This window comes from Pygocentrus nattereri, chromosome 16 (assembly GCF_015220715.1).
Source record: "Pygocentrus nattereri isolate fPygNat1 chromosome 16, fPygNat1.pri, whole genome shotgun sequence".
NCBI lineage: Eukaryota > Metazoa > Chordata > Actinopteri > Characiformes > Serrasalmidae > Pygocentrus > Pygocentrus nattereri.
This window is the reverse complement of record NC_051226.1, coordinates 15,502,482-15,520,897: the sequence shown is the minus strand read 5'-3', so window position 1 is coordinate 15,520,897 and position 18,416 is coordinate 15,502,482. Positions and strand designations below refer to the sequence as shown.

The window sequence follows — 18,416 nt, the reverse complement described above, 5'->3', positions numbered from 1 at the left end:
ATTCTCAACAAAACAAAACAAAACAAAAAAGGATGCTCACATTATTTAGCTGTTGAATTCATTTAAAATGCTCTTAAAATGCTTTTACATTGGAATTAGACTAGAATTGTATTCGCTTAAATTTTGCTTATTTTATTTTAAAAATGAACGTAGCCTATGGCAATTCACCATTAATAAAGGGACAAAAGTTACAACAGCACAACACAAAAAAATCTTTGACACACACACTGAAACTTTTTGCTATCCAACGATTCACGTGTTTAGAGATATCATACACAAATGAGAAACCTGAAACTTGAAAGTCTGACAAAAAATTTCTTAAAACACTATTAATACTTAATACTTATTATTCTATGGCCCATGCGTAAAACACAAGGCCCATGGGCCAAGTCGGGCCCATGGCACAACCCTATTCGGTCTGCAAAAACTATTTTAATTTTCTATTATTACTAGCCTATTTCACCATGCACTACAGTTCCCAGCATGCACTGCAACATGCTCCCACTCCCATTAACTGCAGCTAATGTAGTCTATTGTTTTATATAAAACCATTTGTTTTTATTTAAAATTATTTTCTAATCATTTAAGTATCCAGTGCCTATTTCTGACATTGTAGTTTTGGCATATTTTAAATAAACAATGTCCAGTTGGAGTCATGACAAAATGTTAAGTAAAAAACAAATAAAAACACAGCTGGCCCATGGATTAGTTGAGATTTTTTTAATATGGCCCTTTTAATGGTTGAGCTTGACATCCCTGTTCTATGGGCATTGCCATGTACTGTAGGAATATGAGCTCAGAGAAGTTAAAAGAAGCTCTTGAAAAACACAAACTTCCCAAGAGGAAAATATGAGTTGGAGAGCCATTCAAATGAATTTTTCCCATTTTGAAGACTTCCCAGTTCAGATATGGTCTTGCATGCAGCATAAGAACTGAACCAGAAATTAACCAGTATGAATTGTAGGGAGAACATTCTAGAATCTCCGAACAGTCACACAGTTCTGGAGCACTAAGCCAGGGTTTGGATTTGTTGGGGGATGTTGGGTCAGTGTGTCCTGGACTCAACACACTGCCTATCGTCACATTGAATGATAGAACGAGAGGGAAACAAGGCCATCCTTCCCACCCAGAGAGCAGGGCCTATCAATTCTCTGCCAACAAATGCATTCTTTCATAGCTCCTGGTGCAGCATAGTTAAACAAGCTTTACAGAGTGTTGACAAAAATATTGATAAGCAGAAATAATAACCGAGTGAGGAACTGTAGCACACAATTCAGTTTTGCCAGAACACCTAGTCTGCATTAATTTCATATGACATTAATTTTGTATGCATGTGAAAATCTCATTGATAAACTAAGCAGGTAGTTAACCAGCTTTAGCTACTTTAGTGTTGTTAGCAAGCTAAATTAACATTGTAGCCTATACTAGCTGTTGTAGAATGGCTGAAATTACACATATTTGCCCACAATGTTTTCCCGGTCATATTGCTATATATTCAAACTCATATATTCAAACATTATGGCAAAAACAGAAAGTGACAATATGTTTCCCTAAACTACGTCAATGAAAACTGCTCAAGCTACTCAGTGAAGGACAGACACAAGAGTTTAGCAAGAGTTTAGCAATCAAATGCTTGTCCCTTAAATGCTTGTCAAAAATAGTCACACTCTGACCTTTCACATTCATAAAAATAAACATGTTAAACAATAAACAATACACATACAAGCTTTGTTTTGCTCTGCAGTTTCTCATTATGGCAAACTGGATTTTTGCTAGCGTTCTGTTAAGCTTGTCCAACTTCACAACAGTAGATATAAAAGAATGCAATTGGGCAGAGCAAGGCAGGGTCAGTTATGCCTTCTTGGACCAACAATAGCTTTAGCACTGATATGATTCAAATATGGCTATTATGGCTACAGACAAATGTGCAAAATGCAGAAGTCTCCACTTTGGAGGACACGGCGAGGAGACGAGATGGAGGACGTCACAAAACACAAGCAGCTTTACCACGGGTTCACACGCTCAACACGGCAAAGCTACTGCAGCGGTACAGAGGAGCTCCACTTACTACAGCAGGGCACCCTACGTACGTCTGAGCGCCTACATCTCTACGCCATCAGTCCCGTAGACGTTGTAACCCTCTCTATATGTGGCTAAGCTCTGAGTGCTGTGGGTGGGACTGGGCCCCGGGGTGGGGTGGGGTGGACTGGGGGCGGGGCTGGGGAGGGGGGTGGGGACAGGTGAGTTAGAGGGGCGGAGTTGTTCAGGCGCTTCCACCTTCATTCTCTTGGCCTCGTTTCGCGACTTGTAGCAGAACTCGATGAGGGCCACCAGCATGGCCAGGCCCAGGCCCCCCACCAGGATGTAGAAGACCCCAGCCACGTTACTGAGGCTGAGGGCCTGGGAACTCTTGTCCTAGAGGCAGGAGGAGGGAGAGACAGTTAGAAGGATGGAGAACACATTTGAGACATACACACACATACATGAGAACTCATTCAGACACACAAAGCACATGTCTACTCTCTACTAGCAACTGTTATTACAAAACTACATTCTCTCTCATGCACACATACGCTCTCTCACTCATGAGAATGTACACATGTAAATCAATGCAACTGTCAACATTTCCATACTACCCTCGAACAACTACAATTTGCATCTTACTGTCCTTTTGCTACTGACTACGCCACCTTATCTGCTTTTCACTAACAGGCATCAACCTTTTGAAAGCGATTTAACATGGAACAATTAGTGCTCAGTAAAAAATTGCAACAGGTTTTTTGTTGCACTCTGGAGTGGATTACTAACCCTGTTATCACTGCATATGTAATTACACACTGTGAATTCTCTTAAAGAGATCAGACACAGGATTTAGTTTCTCACGGCTTAGCTCCACGTCTGAGGCTTTCCTTCCACTGAGGGGTCCAAAAGAATCAGGCTCATAATGGTTGGTCTGTCATGCAGCAAATCTATGTATGCTGAGCAAAATTCGCTTGCTAAGATGCAAACTTAGCTGTATAGTCAATTAATGGTTTCTTCTCTCAGATAATGTATTAAGGCCCAGTCACACTAGCTTTTGTCAGTGAAATGTCACAAGCAAGTGCATTCAATTCAGTGGATTTCATTGGAGATGAAAGTTGTCCAGAAAGAAAAAAAACCCCAAACTAAACTTTGCATCAAGTTCAACTTTGCTGAACTTTGATCCACAAATATCTCCAATGGCACTACTGCATAGGCTGCTGAAGGGGTGAGACTTAATGTAGCACCACTGAAGATCCAAAATGAAGGAAATGCTACTTTTAGCAATGCATAAGCATGACTATTTAAACATTTAAATTAGATATGATACACAATCAGTTCTGAGACTTTATTAGATGGTATCTATACTTTTGTGATTTTACTTGTTATGGTAGGCAAGTTAGCCAGCTTCTTATCTGCTAGGCTAGCTGCTCAGCTAAACACAGCTTCACTATCTAGCCCTTTTTAGTGTGCAGCACTATGCAGCTGCAAGTACACAAACCGTACAAAAATGTAACATCTGCTATAACGATGCTACGCTTGTGTTTTACCCTTAATGGTTAGTGAGTGAGCTAGCTTGCTAATTGCACCAAAATGGAAGATATTTTCATTGTCAGGTCTAACTGTAGTGGTCTCACCTGCCAAGCTGGTTCACCCGGGAATCATTTGAACTAGTTTATGTCTTTAGGTGCTGCTCAGCCACTGTAACTACAGCCTATCAGTTAATTAACAATTTTATTTTTTTCCTTCATGTATTTAAGTAATTAACACTAACCAGCTACCTGGGGCTGTCGTATAAAACAATGCTAGCTAGCTGGCTAACTGCTGATATTTGAGTTGTTTGTTACCCAAACTGTTCCCATTCGTTTGTGGTGCTATGATAGTATTCACAATTTCTTCATGGAAGTATGTATGCTTATAATGTACCTATAGAAGCACTTTGACAAACAAAAACACCCTCTTAATTGATTTAAAATGTATTTCACTCAATTGTATTGGTGACATCTGTGTAAGCAATGGTAATTTAAGTTAACAAAACACCATCCATGATGGTAGGTGGACCAACTTCGCAGGGGGATCACCAGGGTTGCCATACCAATTTAGCCTTGGTCATGCCTATTTTGCAATGTGATGCAAACTGCAAATGTCTAGTGTGACTGCAGCTTTAAATGTATTATTTTAAGTTTGGTGACAGGTTCTGAAAGATAGTAAGATATTCCAAGCTCAGGGAGAAAAACTGAGCAGGGGATGGAGAAACTATGACACTGCTTGAAGCCCGGTGCATGCACCAAGTGGTACACTTGTTATTTTTACCTATTACATAATTGGTGTATAGTGAAACTGACATGTCCTCCTCTCTGCCGTATCTAAACGCATGACTTCTTTATCCCCTTTCTCTCTTTCTCGCTCTCTAGCTCTCTCTTACTGACACACAGGCTGTCACCATGTCTGTGCGAGCATTTAGACAACAGTGATGGTCCCAGACTTGTGGAGACTGACCTTACTTCCCGAGTCCTTGGGTCCACACTCGCCCTTATCGTACCACCATTTGTTTTTCAGCTTGTCTAAGATGCCTGATTCACTCAGTTTCAAAACGGCAAGGTTTACGGGAGTTCTTCAACCACGTAGGGGAAATAACATAAATAACATCATAGGACATGTTATTTTATGTTATTCAGTTACAGTAGCTGACACAGCAGTTGCACTGGCAAAGTGACAGAGGGCAGGGTCCCATTGGAGTACATGTCTCTATGCTCCTGGAGCTGAAAGCGTTTGGGCCTGGGGAGGGGCGGAGCTACAGACATATGAATGGGACCCTTCTCCATCGCTTTGGGCAACGAGCACATACTGCCACGGCCTGTTTCTCAGCAAACCCCGGAGGCAGTTACTGTTAGTCCACAAACACTGGCACACATCAGTAGAAACATGCACTTGAGATCCAGTTTTTCTACATTCTTATTCTCCTTTATAAAATAAAGGGTCCTAAATGTTTTTTTTTGGTTGGACAGACCTTTAAGAAGCTTTACATCATTTGCAAAAATTGCTCATTAAAGAACCATCCACTGAAATGTTCTTTGGGGAACCAAAACTGGTTCTTCTGCGGATTTGCTCAGAAGAACCCCTTTATTTTTAAGAGTGTATATCCTTCCTTTCAAACTGACACTGAAACGTTTTGAGGAAATATCCACAAAACTGTCTTTGGCAGTTGCTAAATACTGCAGCAGTATCAATAGTTGCTATGGAGTTATATGTAAGCTCTTTATAATGGCACTGCTTTGAGCAGTTTTCTGTACCAATCTCCAATGCACCATCACAATGCATCTGCTGAAGCTCCTTTCCAAACCCACTGAATACGTCCTGCATTATTCATCCATAAGATGCAGGTGCTGCCTTCTCTTCCAGGAGAAAACAGGAATGACAAAAGGATGCAGATTAAGTTTTTTATTCGCTAAATCTTGGAGGAAAGAAAGGAGTGCACACTTGCCTCAGTATCTCCATTCTAAATATGGCGCATGAATGTTGATGCGGCACATCAAAGGAAGAATCAGGGCCTGAATGAAGGCGAATGTTTGTGCTCTGACAGTAACTGCTTTCTTCCAGCTGTCGTCATAGGCTAAACGAGTTAGCAGCGATGGTCAGGTATGTGTGTGTGGTGTGGCCCTGGCAGATGCGCCCGTTACAGAGGAATCAGTTTACCCGCATTTGTTGACATAGTGGCTAACCTTCTCACCACCTCCTCCGCTGCCACACTCTCCTTTGTCGTACCACCACTTGTTTTTCAATTTGTCCAACAGGCCTTGTTCATTCAGTTTTAAAACTGCCAGGTTAACTGCACTTCTTGAAACGATAAAACATAGTTTGTCAGAGTGAGCAGTTCCCAATCAGAAAATTACAGAAAAAATATGTATTGGGGTGTAAAGTTCTAGAGCTTTTGTCCCCTCCCCCCACCCTTCCCACACATAACACATAAACACACTGGACAAACCTCTCTTTTCCCATGTTTCCGATGTAAAACTCACAAGCACATCATTTGTTTCGAACAAGAACAACACAGGACCCCTAATATGAAAGAAGTGAAAAATCTATACCTCCTCTGCACATACTCTGCTTTTTCTCTCTCTCTCTCTTCCCCCCATCTCTCACTCTCCCTCATGCTTCCTCATTACTCTATAGTCAATATTGCTTTGAGAGATGCAGAGGACCTTCACAGTATTGAATACCTGTTTCTATCCCCCTGGGCTACTTTCAAATAGTCTAAATGAGCTCTGAGCATCTGGAAAAGTGCTGAATAAGGAGGAGTCCTGCCCCAAAATTCCTTTATCCTCAATCCACACTCTCTCTCGCCAATAACTAGAGCCTATGGAGCTCAACATGAATACATTAATGCCCTTGAAACCAGAGTGCTCCTTTCCATGGGCACTCTATAAAAAACAGTGCCATGAAAGATTCTTTGACCAATGTCAAAAAAAGAACTCCTTTTGTTTCATTAAAGAACCATGTTTAAAAAGAGATCTGAGAGAGTGAAGTCTCAAAGAACCCATGTTTCTTCCTGGAACCTTTACATCATGTGGAGGTTCTTTAAACCTCTTTAAACCTCTAAGATTCTTCACACTCACACATCTCATAATTAAAAAAATGGCTTTCTAAAGAACCATCCTTAGAAAGTTTTTATGTAACCCAAAGTGATTATTTTATGGCACTGAACAAAGAACCCACCATTATTTTGTCGCTGTCATATAAAAACCTTAATTTTATTTTCTTATTCCTTTTGAAAACAGCAACTGCCCTTTTACTCTACACGACGAGTTCATAAAGAATGGATGAACAGAAATAATGTAAAGCTACTAGGAATAAAGTTAAAATTGCATTAACTAACATTAAAGTTAAGAATGTTTTACTTCTCCTATAAAGTTACTATTTCAGAGATAAAGATATTGTTATGATCAAGACTATATATTATACCTGAATAATGAAGTAAATACAGTGGGGTCCAAAAGCCTGAGACCACTAGTAAAAATGCTTCTATTTTACATTCTTTGCTAATTTAACATGATTTTCATTACAAATGACATTATCAGCACAGATTGTAAATGGCTTATCCTCCTGGGTTGCAGGGGGTGCTTGAGCCCATCCCAGTGCTCACTGGGCAGAAGGCAGGAAACACCCTGGATATTTTGCCAGTCCATCACAGGGTCGACACAAAGACACACACATTTACACCCAATTTAGTCTGAATGCATGTCTTTGGACTGTGGGAAGAAACCCATGCAGACACGGGGAAAACATGCAAACTCCACACAGAAAGGACCCTGGTGGCTCAGCTGTATGAGGCAGCAGGGCTACCCACTGTACCACCTCCCTATCTTTGAAATAATTCCATGAAGGTTTGTCTACCTTTTGCTTTAATGACAGTTTGCACTCAAGTGGTAATCCACAAGTGCAAAAGCCTCTGATGAGTAGATCAAATCCACCTGAGATTCATCTCAACGTGAGTGGAAGAGATTTCTTTTTGCACAAAAGCATTTACAGGGTCTTATATTTGAATAGTAACCCAGAAATAGTGCACAATCTTGAATATTTCTTCTTCATTTTACCTTTAAAATTTCTCACTTTCTGCTGTTTATTTGAAACAAAATCCCAGATTTTCAATATGGTCTTAGACATTTGGACTCCACTGTCACAGTACACATGCATCATTGAAAATATAAATATATATTTTCATTTTTTTTATATAAAAAAGATGACTGCATGGTTTACTGTCAACAATCTGGAAAAAATCTGTAGAAATTTAGAACTTTTGGAAGAAAATGGAAAAATGTAGAATTTGGAAAAAGAATCAGCATTTTCAGTGGTTTCAAGAGAGGTTTATCCTGAATGCAGTTTATCCTAAATGCAACACTGATAAAGACACAGCCCACAGGAACAAAGAGGGAAAAGATTGCAGTGGAAAAAGAAATGAATGCAGAGAGGCCTGTCTGAGCTGAGGAGGGGTAGAGACAGAAGAGTGTTAAAGTGTGCTGGAGATGTGGAGCCGAGGGAAAGCCTCAGCTATGCTCTGACACCACGCACACATCTCTCTGCCACGCTGGTGGAGGCCCTTTTCCTCACATGCAGGAGAAGTGACAGACAGACGATGGTAACTCCAGCGAAATGGCTGACCCAGGGAGCTACTCTCATCTGTAAGTTACTTTTCTCACCAAGGTCAGCGAGAAAAGCCTGGGCAATGCTGGACTTCCTTAACAGACCAAACGTGGTGGAGTTTACAGACTGAACAGTATAAATTGGATAGACTGGGTGCAAATCTAATCGGAGGTATAATAATAGGTGCCTTTCCACACATCTACATACATATGGGACATATTTTGTTGTTATATTGTTTTTTTTTTTGTCTGTCCCTCTTAATTTTTTCAGGCCCTTATTCCAGTCTGTAAATTCTACAGTTAGTGCGAGAGCAGGGCAGTGTCAGAACAGGCTGGGCATTCACTGGACTCTCCATTCAAATATATGCACAGTCATCCTCATCATATGTTAAACATCTCAACATTTCATTTCAATATCAGTGACATCCACATGCAACTCAGTTACCTGAGTGAAGCTTCTCATAAATATACGCTCTACAAAGCAAAATCAGAAAAAACACTACTGCAGCCGTAACTCCACCCCACATAACAATGCTCATGTAAGCCAGAAAAGCCAACCAAAGAGGAAAACAAAAATAAGAGAAAGTATCAAGTAGAGATAGGCACGCCAGGGAAGGTGGAATACCATAACAACACATGACATATTGTTATACTACTCCACCCACCTTAACGGTGAGCCCTTGGGCGTGGCCACTCCGTAGCCTTTGGAGTCCAGGTTGCCTCCGACCTTCATGGTGTCGCAGGGCTTGCGCTGCTCCGTGTACTCATTCATGGTGGACTCCAGCAGGAAGGCGTACTTCCCTTTCGATTTCCTCACCCGAGCCACGCCCTCTGCTGTGGTCTTAGTGAACACCGTGGGCTCAGCCGACTTCATGTAGCCCCACATTTTCTCATATACAGCGATCTTTGACCTCTGGGAGGTGGCAGAGGGGGAAAGAAGGGCATTCAAGTGGACAAATACAAGGGTCGAAGTTTATGTTAGGTTGTGTCATTGCCATAATACAGAGAATACAATGTAATTTACGAGTTCAAAAGTTTGGAATCATTTGTTACATTAATAATCTGTATTAATAAGTCATTCAGAGTGGTTTGAGAAATTTATCGACTGATTTTTTCATTACAATTGTGGTAAAAGGGACTGGGGTTGCAATGTCTACGACGCAAACACAGACATTTTATATTTATTTGGTATTTGAATTATATGATGTTGTTTCAAAATGCTGTTACTTCACTGATTTTATTTTTAACCGTGATTCCAAACATTTGAATGGTGGTGTAGATGGTCAGAAATAAATCCTACAGATAAAGTCCATGGCTGTGTAATTTACTTAAGCATTTCTTTCAAGTGACTTAATTTAAGATGGAAATAATGGCAGCGTAATTAGTTATTCTCCCCTCGTCTGCTCGGCCTACTCACCCTGAAGAACTCTTTGGTGGAGCCTGAGTCTAGAGTGCCATATGCTATTTCTGTTTGCTTGGCCAGGTCCTCAGCACTCTCAATGGGCGACACCATCCTCTCCACAGTGAGGAAGGCCGCCAGGTTGGCTGTGTAGGAGGAGATGATGATGAGGGTGAAGAACCACCACACGCCTCCCACGATGCGGCCAGACAGTGACCTACATCACGGGGTGGGGGTAGGAAGCAGAGGAGGAAACGAGGAAGGACGAGGAGGAAGAGTGGTGAGGAAGGTTTAAGAAAGCATGTGTGAGAGAGAAAAGATGTAGAGCGAGGAGAACAGGGAAGTAAAAGAAAGAGAAGTAAAGAGAGAAGCAGGAGGGAAAGGCAAAGAGGGGAAGCATCAGTTAGCGCAGCATGTAAAGCAGAGATTAATAGCTTTGGACAGATCCATAATCAAGTATAATGAGGCCAAGGCATATCACCCTAGTATGGGTACAGCGATTCAGCATGAAGCATGCAGTGGACCACCAGAGTGACGAGGCGGTGACGGCAAAAAGCCATCCCGAGAATACTGAAAGGCAACCCTGTGGCAGGGAGACTTCCCCCAGCTTAAGACGTGTTCCACCTCATGGAACAGCGCAGGCTGTTAAAACATGCCTTCCAGCAGGAGTGATCATCAGGCAGCCAGAGATCACGAACTCCACCGTTAGAACCTCGCCTACGGCTCTGGGTGAGAACTTGTGGCAGGGATAGGAATAGGCCTGGGTATTAAAACAGTAACAATATTTATTGATTTTTTCATATTGATTAGGCTTTATTTGTGATAAAATGATTTCAAAAAGAAGACGTCTAACCATTCCCTAGAAACAGCATGAACTAGTGTGGCTGTAGTTGGCTTCTAGTTATTTCAAGGTTTTAAATATGGTAGGTAAAAAGGCTGCTATGTCTTTCTGTTTTTTTTTTCTACAATAGAAAAATAAATGTTTTTTTTGAAAATCACTGCTGTTGTGTTCATTGGCCAACAAAAATTTTCCAAAGCCAATCAGTTTGTCCCCTGTGTGCATTTACCCTTAATGTCACTAAATCCTCTACTTTAAGTCATTGAAATATGAATATTGCTTCATCTATGCTACAAGCAACCTGGCACTTCTGTGAGCTAAAATGATGCTGAATGAATACTGCACTTCTCTTTAAGGCTGCAAAAACAGAATATTTTGCTCTTCAATTTTTCACGAGAATCGGTTGGCTAATAATTGGTTAATTGCCTTAACTGTGGACTGTTAATGTGAGGAGCTGTAGCAATGAAATGTTTGACAAACTGTTCTGACAAACTGGGGTACTGTTCACATAGAGCTGAATTACCACCATGAGCGGTGCTTTGTTTAAGCCTGCCCTCATTTTGATCTATAGTATGTAATAAAAGATAAATATAAATTTTTAAAAATAATAATAATAATAATAATAATACACAAACAATGATAAAATATGTAAAAGATTAACATTACGGCTATTGAGGCTGTAGCATCATTTAACCAGTTGAACATTTTAATGTGCTAGTCCACTCGAATCTGTGTGAATAGGTTTCCAGAATGTGCAGATGGCATTTTATCATATGGAAAGTATGTCAAATACAAAATGAGTATTTAAGCTAATTAACCAATTGGATGTACCTAGCTAGCTAATGTATGTAACAATGTTACAGAACGAACTTCCAAAGGCTGACAGGTTTTTTTGAAGTAAACACTTCTAATTAACAGAATCTGATGCAGCTTACAATATTCCAAAAAATTAACATTAGTAATGTAACATGAAGAGCTTTAGTGTTTTTTGTTGATTTTCGTAAATTTATTTTAGCTCATTCTCACAATTTACTTACAGTGTGAACTGTAGTGCTAAGGGAGTAGTTTGGTTTGTCAGAAGACAAGCATGTAAGTGGTAGCATGGGAAGCTACCATTTAGTACAAGGCTGAAGTTGGTTTCCATAATTTAAACCCTGAAAATGAATAGCTAACTACTGCCATCTTAGCTTATCCTGTTACAAATGAATGGTATGAGTTCCAAACTCTCTTTGTCTAGCAAGTAAAAGAGGCCTTAAATGGGCACATGCTTATATGAGCATGTTGTTAACTATAAAATGATGCCACCACTTCAGACATCTGTAGATGATTACTTTAAAAATGGCCACGCACCCTCTGCAGTGTGGAATGGCTTTAACTCTCTTCTCAAGTACACTACAAGTCAGATGTACTGCAAAGCAAGCACAAAATGGCATTCAGATTTAAAATAAAGCAATAGGATATGCATATAATACTTATTGATAAATATTTATATGAAATGCTATGGAAAATATATTGTGATTCAATTTTGGTTGTGTGGCTAGCCCAGGGACCTCTCTCCAGAAAAGGACCCTTCTTTGAGTGGGTGCCACAGAGACAGATTGGCAGTCATGGTGAGCACTTACACTGATTATGCAAATCATTTCACGACTGAGAAAGAGGGGTGATGTGAGATTAAGCATTTCTTTTCATGGATTTCATGCAGTTCTCTAATGGAGGGCACCATCTATGCAAGTCCAGACTGGAATAGCAGTGTTCAGACACAGTGGCAGCGAAAGAGCAAAGCTGTCACCCTGCTACATCTTCAGAGCACAACAACACTGACATGAAGAGAGGCTTTTGTAACACTGCAGTTCTATGAAATTTCAGACTAAATGCCCAAGTGTGCTGGGTGCGACTGTCGCTGGATCTGAGCGAATGCTGTCTTCTGCTAAGCACTAACCTGCATGCAGACACACAGTCTGCCATAGTAACGTCTGAGGGACAGATGCGTCTGCGATCGCAGAGAGCGCAGCTAATCGATTTGACTCTATAAGACAAAGTCAATTTAATAAAAGCCTCAATTGAGCGGACACGACACCAATGACTCAAAGCCGCGCCGCTCCGTTGCTTTGTTGCCTGGCATACAGGATCATTCATGAGGACATATGAGCCATGGACAAACAGGCATTCTCCCTGGTCTCTTCCATGTCATTGCTTGTAAAACAGCCTCTCTGATCACAGCACAATGATGAGAGGCCGATTGTTTCACACACACAGAAACACATACACACACCTGTCACCAGTGCATGTCTCAAAGCAGCTCTTTATCAAGGCAGTGTCATTAGTGGAGCGAGATAAGTGTGCTATTGACAGTGAAGCGCTAGGTATTTGTCAGTGCAGTCAGTACTTTATGCTCTTGTCCCTGCAGAATGCACTCAGTGCAGTCATTAGACATCAAATAGACACATCAGTCAGTTTGTGTGCTCCTTTTTTGAGTGAGAGAGAGAGAAAGTAGAATATATTTTAAAGTTTGAACTGAGGAACTGCATACAGAACATTTGAGGGCCCTAAGCAAGCTTCAAGGGATCTGACCTATCCCATTTATATGATTTTGCATGCAATAATGAAGGGAAAAAAAACATGTTCATTAAGTGTTAGGTCAGGGAAAAAAAGTTTTAGAAATGCTAAGGCAGATGCAACAAAACATTAACTGTATACAAAGGAGATCAAATCTTTTGTAGGCAAATATGCAACAATAATAAAAGGAAATCTAATATTGGATAGAAAATGTAAACACTGCTAAATGTTTAAGCAAGCTTTGACTTCATTGTATTTGTGGTCACAAAAACCATTGCATTTACATTTATCCTCCTATTCAGCCAATAGCAAAAAATATAGGATATGAGCTCTTTAAGAGCATCATGGTCTTCAAAAGAGCTACTAAGACAGATTATAGGCCCTTCATACTGTTCATTACTGGACAGTCTCAATACAGGCATGGACAAAAGCACAGAATTGGACTAAAGCACACATACAGTAGACATCTTCCACTGAACAGGCTTAATTTTAGTCAAAGGCATGGTATAGTCTATGTCTGGAAAACTGGCCCACCGAGAGTAGAAAAGGGTGAATAAGGATAGAGTAAAGGGAGGGAGAGAGAGAGCGAGAGGGAGAAGGGAGGACCTTGAAACAGTGTAGATAAATGAAAAGGTCACTGCCTGCAGCCCCTAGTAAGCCTCCAGTGCTTTATTTATTCATGGCTTGCTCTCTACTGGCCTGATTAAGATTTAATACCTGCAAATCAATTTCTCCACGCATGAGGCCAAAGCCATTCGCAATCACCCTCCACATTACTGATCTCTAATTTCACTGGCAGATTGAAAAAAAAAAAACCAAACCAAACAAGCGCTCCCATTACCTGATTCAACAACATGCAATCATATTTCAGACCAGTTTCCATTTCCACTGGTAGATTTAGAATGAGGCTTCGACCCTGCTGGCAACACCTCAGGATACACACGTTGCAATGGCATGAGCATGATTCAACGTATGCTATACTGTGAACTGCAATTCACGGCCAGTGTAAGGCAATGTATACAATTACAGCTTCATGCAAGGGTTTATCACATACATGAGTGAGTTAAGTAAGGCAATATTAGTAATTGAGTAATCTATTGATTATTTAGACAATCAACTGAGAAATAAGCTGTGAGTTATAAAAAACAAAAATGGGCTTAACAATTAATGATAACACACCATGCATAGATTTCAAAAAGATAAACTAGGAAGCTTTTAAAGACTACAACAGTTTTTTTAGAAAGTACAACAGTACTGTATAAAGGTTTATATGATTTCCTATCAAAACTGTCTTTAAGTACAAATTGTTCATTTATCAGGAGATATTAGATCTAAAATAATATACACAATGAAAGAAAACAAGTGAAAAAGTTCAAAATTTTAAAAATCGTGTAGAAAATGGGGCTACATATAACTGTGCAAGTGCTGGTAGACCACCAACACTGTCACCATCAGATAAGGAGAACGTAAAGCTTCCATCTTTGAGAGATAAAAGAAAAACAAGCTCCACTCTTGATTCAGGTCTGAAATCACAGGTGTTCCTAACCATCTTTCCAGTACTGGAAGACAACTCAATGTTATGAGTCTAAAAGGATGTACAGCTGCCAAAAAGCCATTACTTGTGTTCTCAGTACTCAGTACTGACCATCCCAGAGTCAAGACCTCAATATCATGTGTTTGGGATTACTTGCATTGTGAGAAGCAGAAAATTAATCAACTTCTAAGACTGAACTACAGATATGAAAACGCGTCTCTAAAAGAATAGAAGCTTTAATAAAGGCAACGTTCCTACACACTAAATACTAAAAAAAAAATATTAAATTTAATTGTTGAGGAATCTAGTCTGTATCCTGCCTTCCACCAGTCCAGTGACTGCTGGGATGGGCTCCAGCTCCACCCATGACCCAGAAGGATAAGCGACTTAGAAGATGTGTGTGTGTGTGTGTGTGTGTGTGTGTGTGTGTGTTGAGGAATCTGTGTAATTTAATACTAAATACATGTATGTAATGAATAATGTATACTTAATGGCCATTTTGACTGGAAATTAAATAAATGAACAGTGGTATCTGAGTTGCTGGTACTGATACTGTATGTTGTAAAAATGCGTATGAATTAATGCATCCATCAGGATCTGTTTTTCGCTGTAATACAGGCCAGTAGAAAAAATGTAAAATATGCATTATGATCATGCAAATCGCTAACTAATCATTGCTGATTTATCACACATTCATTTTTAATTGAGTAATCATAACAGCTCTGGCTTTAAGTGCTAAAGTCACGCTCTGCAGTCATAGTTTTGGCATGGCGTGAGCCTGGAGTGAAATGTCTTCAGCTGTAGTGTGATCTCCACCCTCCTCTCTTTCTCTCCTAACACTGGCCCTGATGAGTGAATCATATCCTCTTGCTAGCATCACTGCCATGATCTTTCCCTCCTCTGAGCCCTGCAATAATTTCCCAGTCATTTCTAGTATAAAAGAAGCTATTGAATGGAGGCAATTACTGAGTCAAGATCGACCCTCAAACACAAAAAGTAGAGAGGGAAAAACGTGAAGGACGGATTGTCAGAGCGTGTGAGAGTGAGAGAGTTAGAGATAGAGAGGGAGAATTTTAACATGCAGTGCTTTAAGTGTGTAAGGGGTGAGGAGGAAATCCAGAGACAAATAGGAGGCAAAGGAAGGGCTGAAATAGGAACAGAATATTAAACAAAACATTTTCACACTTAACAGACACATCCTCCACCTTATTCACATGTAGACACTGGAGGACATGTTTCGACAAACACATACACCTCCTACTTCGTTTTTTTGTACCACACGCATGCACACACATGCAGAAAATAAGTAGGATTCAAGGCAATCACAGGGTGCCAAGGACTCAGGTCATGGAAGCATGAAGACTGCAGGGAAATGGTGGAAATTACATACGTGACAGAAATGGCTTATCCAAGGGCTTAATGGGGGGAGCTGAGACAACAAAATGCATGCTAGCCCGAGCCCCAGCATTATCCAGACTCATAAGTCCATATAGGTGAACTAGGCCATTGCCTACATTAGCCCCTGAGCAAGGGAGGCAGAATGCACCATATTATTCTGTCACCTATGACAAACTTAATTGCAGAGTGCATCAACGTGGGTTGTTGCTCTGGCTGCCCCTCCTTTGTTATAATCAACACTAAAACCAGCCATTTAAGGCTTAGTAACTATAACTAGATATGCACAGGTAAGCTCTCAGAACTTTACAGTTTGCTGCAGCAAAAGTGGGGAACAGGCCCTTTGCACAAAGAATGGATGTACTGTATGTAAACCGGATAAAACGTATTCTGTTATTGCCTTATGTACAATTATTAAATTCAGAAATGCTGTTATTCGTACCACTTCAGCTCACCAGGAAAGGTGGGTCAATTTTTATTTGTCTTCCAAGATTTACATTTAAGAGTGTCCAGAACGCAAGGCATGAGTCCAAGCTCAATAAAGAATATAATTTCTTTGCGGAAGAATTTGTTTATAACTATCAGAGTACAATTATGTCAGCTGACGTGTAATTGGCAAAAAGGTAAACATGCAAATGCCAGCAGAGGGATATGGCACGCTGTCATGTTCTGTAAAGCCATTGTAGATGTTTTCTACAACCATCGGCTCCCTGCTGAGCACGTGCTCTGCCAAATGCTGACTTGAAAACTGTTCCACTGAAAGTGGTTAGGAATAGCACTGCCTATAAAACGCAAACTATCTTCAATGTAACACTGGTCAGCAGCAGTAAAATGCTGACACAAAGGTGCGTCCCTTCCATATAACAAACTCCTTTGTCCCTCCTAATTGCACAAAGCCATTTTTCCTCTACTAATTGTCAGCTGAGGAATCATTGAAACTGAGTTAAGGTTGATCTTGCTTTGAGCTTGAACACTTGGGTAAGCTGTACAAGCTCTACTCAGCCATTGTTGCTACTGCTGTTGTTTTAGACAGAGCAGTGCTACCCTGCAACAAGTACGTCCAGCAGAAAAACACGGAAATGTGAAAAGGGCCTATAAGATACATGTCAAGTGTTTGGAGAGGACAGTGACACTTTTTGCACATATCCTAAGCTGAAGACACAAAAGGAAAAGTGAGAAATAGTGTATAAACAATTAAACTCATGAAAAAAAATCACACGTAACACATCTGGTATTTGGTTTGCTAGGCTGTGATGGCATAATCACACTTACACATCTTAGCTAATATTTTTTGACTAAATTGGTAGGCCTAAGGGGTCACCTTTCTATTCTTGTACCCCCATGAGGCTGTCAAGAGGTCATGTTATGTACATGCTGGCCCTCAACTATAGTGAAGGGTCAGTTCAGGTAATCGGTGAGAGAATTTTCAGAGGGTTTGTTTGGCTAATGCTGAATTTACATGTCATTGAGTCAAAAATCCTACCCTGTTGACTGTTGGATGCCTTGTGGACGCGTTGCTAAAGTGTAAGTTTAGCTGTTCAGGCAGAGTTTCAGACTAGCATTGTGCTTTGATGAAAGACAAGTGAGAAAAAGTCCAATATATTTTTAAAAATGTGAAGTCTCCTGCTCCTCTATCTTCCATAAGCACTCAATTCAATGTGTAGTTTGAAAGCGGATGTAATGCAAGGTGTAGCGAACCATTGCACACTTTATCAATCCGATTTGCTGCTACTCTGCAAAATGCTCTTCTCATTTGCATAATAGAGAAAAACTCTGCTTTGTGCTGCTCCCACAATCGTATCACTTTGGTTTAATGCAAATGCAGCGAACTTTGATATGATGTACCACGCCGGCCACTATGTACTGCTTACATCAGGGGAGGGGAACTTCAGTCCTGGTGGGCCAGATTCCTGCACAGTTTGATGACTGCCCCTCTCAAGCACACCAGATTCAACTTATCAGCTAATTACTAGGTTTAGTTGGTGTGCTAAAGCAGGGAAATCACCAAATAGTGCTGGACTCCTCCCCTCACTTCCCCAATTCTGGCATTTGTATACATATAACTAGCCTGCTGTCACCAATGGAGCATTGGTTTGCTCTGTTTTGTCTGTTGGTTACGATATGGCAAATCTGCAGGGTCAGCAAAATTATACTTTGCTTAGAGTAGCACGGTGGCTTGCGCCAGACCTGGCAGTAGCAAACCTCAATTCACCATCTTTTGCTGTAATTTTAGACCTATTCCACTGGCTAGCATATGTATCAGCAATTTGAAAATTGGTTTGTAATCTGTGTGTCTAATAACGTCTACTGCCCATGTACATTACCTGCTCCTCGACGAGCCAAATGGCGCTCCTGCCAAATGCTAGTTGTTCCAAGCCCCAGGAAGCTAGCTATACTACCTGCCTGCTAATGACACTTGTCAGACAACTGAGCCAAAAGAAAAACCAGCAAGGGATCGAGAGAAGAGTTATGACCCTGTGCAAAGCCATCACAGATGCTGCTCTCGACATTTTCATAGCACGTCGTTCACATGCT

The 18,416-nt window shown here is 40.6% G+C and overlaps 1 protein-coding gene across 5 annotated transcripts in view; it reads right to left on the bottom strand.

Moving 5' to 3' along the window:
* The window catches only part of gria4b (glutamate receptor, ionotropic, AMPA 4b), a 127,413-nt gene that overhangs the window by 4,154 nt on the left and 104,843 nt on the right, over positions 1 to 18,416 (bottom strand). Inside the window, exons 12-15 of one of the 5 annotated variants that reach the window (XM_017718911.2) lie at positions 9,577 to 9,775; positions 8,825 to 9,072; positions 5,742 to 5,856; positions 2,278 to 2,415 (exon numbers count right to left, since the gene is read on the bottom strand). In XM_017718911.2, coding sequence (XP_017574400.1) covers positions 2,278 to 2,415; positions 5,742 to 5,856; positions 8,825 to 9,072; positions 9,577 to 9,775 — 700 coding nt within the window. Of the gene's footprint in view, positions 1 to 2,068; positions 2,416 to 4,491; positions 5,857 to 8,824; positions 9,073 to 9,576; positions 9,776 to 18,416 lie in introns of those variants that run through there. The other 4 variants (XM_017718913.2, XM_017718910.2, XM_037545674.1 and 1 more) reach the window with 4 other exon arrangements.